At 49.3% G+C, this 2,406-nt stretch overlaps 1 protein-coding gene across 1 annotated transcript; it reads left to right on the top strand.

Annotated features, from left to right (window-relative positions):
- Nucleotides 1-1,088: 1,088 nt before the first annotated feature.
- LOC307244009 (olfactory receptor 4B13-like) lies at nucleotides 1,089-2,042 on the top strand (the record flags this gene model as incomplete). Its single annotated transcript, XM_080018981.1, has 1 exon — nucleotides 1,089-2,042. The coding sequence occupies one exon, from the start codon at nucleotides 1,089-1,091 to the stop codon at nucleotides 2,040-2,042; it is 954 nt and encodes a 317-aa protein (XP_079875107.1).
- Nucleotides 2,043-2,406: the final 364 nt, after the last annotated feature.

Here is a 2,406-nt window from a genome sequence, read left to right as displayed (position 1 = left end):
GCTGGGGTCATTGTCCTGCGCTGCCTGCCACTCCGGGCCGTCCACCGCCATCAGCCACTCTTCCTCTGGCTTGACCTGTCACGTGATGGCCACTTGGAAAGTCGCTCCATCTCGCTCCTCTTGGCGCCGACGGTGGCTGCAGCCCTCGGGGGGACGTTGGGAGAGAGCATCTAAAGGAGAAAATTGAGCCTCAAAAAAATAGGACCAGATTTCATGAATAGAAACTGGTTTTGAGGACAACCCAAGCAGAAAAGTGATAGTCCAAAACGCCCATTTTCCTCCTCCTCAAACATTTATTTGGCTTCGGTTGTGGTTGCCTAAGGTCCTTCGACCTTCTGTTCTGTTCTGATTGACGTGGGCCGATGGCATGTGGGATCAAACCCTTTGTTAGAGTCTTTACGCTCCTTGAACACTGAATACCTTTGGAGGCTGTTTGCAGCTTTAATTATGATGATTATGATTATGAATACCATTTCATTGTCTTCTTTTCATGTGAAGCACTCAAATTTATTATTTTAATTGTGTTATTATTTAAAATTGAATTTCAGTAAAATAGTTTTAAACGAGTTGAAAGTGGCTTTGTGGTGTAAAGTCCTTTAATCTGATCTCAAGGTCACCAGAGGAAAAGCTTCAGAAAAATGTTTTTCAGTTAGTTTGAAACTTTAATGAGCTCCACTGAGGATCTAGACGTCAGGTATAAAACCTTCTGCAGCCACGAGCAGACGCCTGGTGGAGCGACCGTCCCACCGCAGGTTAACCTGTCTCTCTGCAGCTTACCTGTCTCACTGCAGGTTCAGCCATCTGGCATCTCACAGCAGAGGGTTTGGGCTGCAGGGATGATGTGTCACTGAATGAATACTGAACCTCCGTAATGAACCTTGTTAACAGTGCTAACCTGGTATGTATGTCCACTGTACGAGTCGTAACGTTTGTGTGATTCTTGTTTGCATCGTTCCTCCTACATGAAGACTTCCAGATCCAAGCAGAAGGTTTGGGTTGTCACCGTCTATCTGCTGAATGAACCTTGTCTCCAGTGAGTCCGGTGCTCAGGTGGTGTGTCTGTCCTCTGTATGAATCATTCCTCCATCATGACGATCTCCGGTCTTTCTCCGTTTGTCGGACAAAGGTCTAACGTGACGTTGGTGACCCTGGACGGGTTTCTGGGTCTGGAGAGGTTCCGCTTCCTGTGTTTCCTCATCCTTCTTCCAATCTACGTCTTTGTGCTGCTCAGCGACTCAGTTGTCATCTACCTGATCTGCTCTCAGAGCAGCCTGCATGCGCCCATGCACGTTTTCATCGCAGCGCTGCTGCTCAACTCCCTGCTGGGCAGCACCACGGTGTACCCACGCTTCCTGGTGGACCTCCTGGCAGCGAGCCACTTAATGTCCCACGCCGCCTGCCTCGCCCAGGCCTTTCTCATTTACTTCCTGGGCCTGTCGGGCTTCACGCTGCTGTCGGCCATGGCGTACGACCGCTACATGTGCATCTGCCGGCCGCTGCGCTACCCCAGCCTGGTCACCATGGCGGTGGTACGTGGGTTGCTGAGCGCAGCGTGGCTCCTGCCCGCCACCCTGGCAGCCGGGGCAACGCTCCTTGCTGGCCGAGCGCCGGTGTGCCACCACTCCATGAAGCGGGTCTACTGTAACATCTACTCGATTGTCAAATTGGGCTGTGGAGACACGCTGGTTGGCAACGGGTACGGCTTGATGTCTGCCTTGGTCTGCGTCTTGCTGCCCATCATATTCGTGGTGTTCTCCTACGTCAGGATCCTGCTGGTCTGCCTCCACAACTCCAGGGTCTTTGCCAGGAAGGCGGCAGAGACGTGTCTTCCTCATCTGTTCGTTCTGATCAGCTACTCAGTGAGCGCTGTCTTTGAGCTGATCTCCAGCCGCTTTGACGACAACTTGCATGACGTGGTTCCCACCGTGGTCTCCATCCTCATCATGGTGATCCCATCACTGTGCAACCCCATCATCTACGGACTGAAGATGAAGGAGATCTTTAAACACGTGAAGAAGCTTGTGTCTCCAAACGCTGTCTGACCTCTCAACTGCTTTTATTATTCTGCTTCACACCTCAGAACATGAAGGGGTTAAAGGCACTGCAGGAGGGAGAGGACCTTTAAATCTCCATTACAGCTCAGCTCAGTAATGACCTGAATGTTTATGATGTGTTGAATGAATGAATGAATGAATGAATGAATGAATTGTCGTTATTGTCATTATACTCAGGTAGAATGACATTTCTCATGGCTTCTCCCAATGTAGTTAAAATAACACAAATAAATAAAAGCAGTACCAGAGAACTGTAGTAAACAGCAGCGTCATGTTTAAAAGGTGACGCTTGTACAGGTACAACTGAAAGAAAGAAGGTTGAATGTTATTAATATTCATAAGTACATGTAAA

Source organism: Zeus faber, assembly GCF_960531495.2.
Source record: "Zeus faber genome assembly, chromosome: 18".
NCBI lineage: Eukaryota > Metazoa > Chordata > Actinopteri > Zeiformes > Zeidae > Zeus > Zeus faber.
The sequence above is the reverse complement of the archived record's forward strand: the minus strand, read 5'-3'. Positions and strand labels throughout refer to the sequence as shown.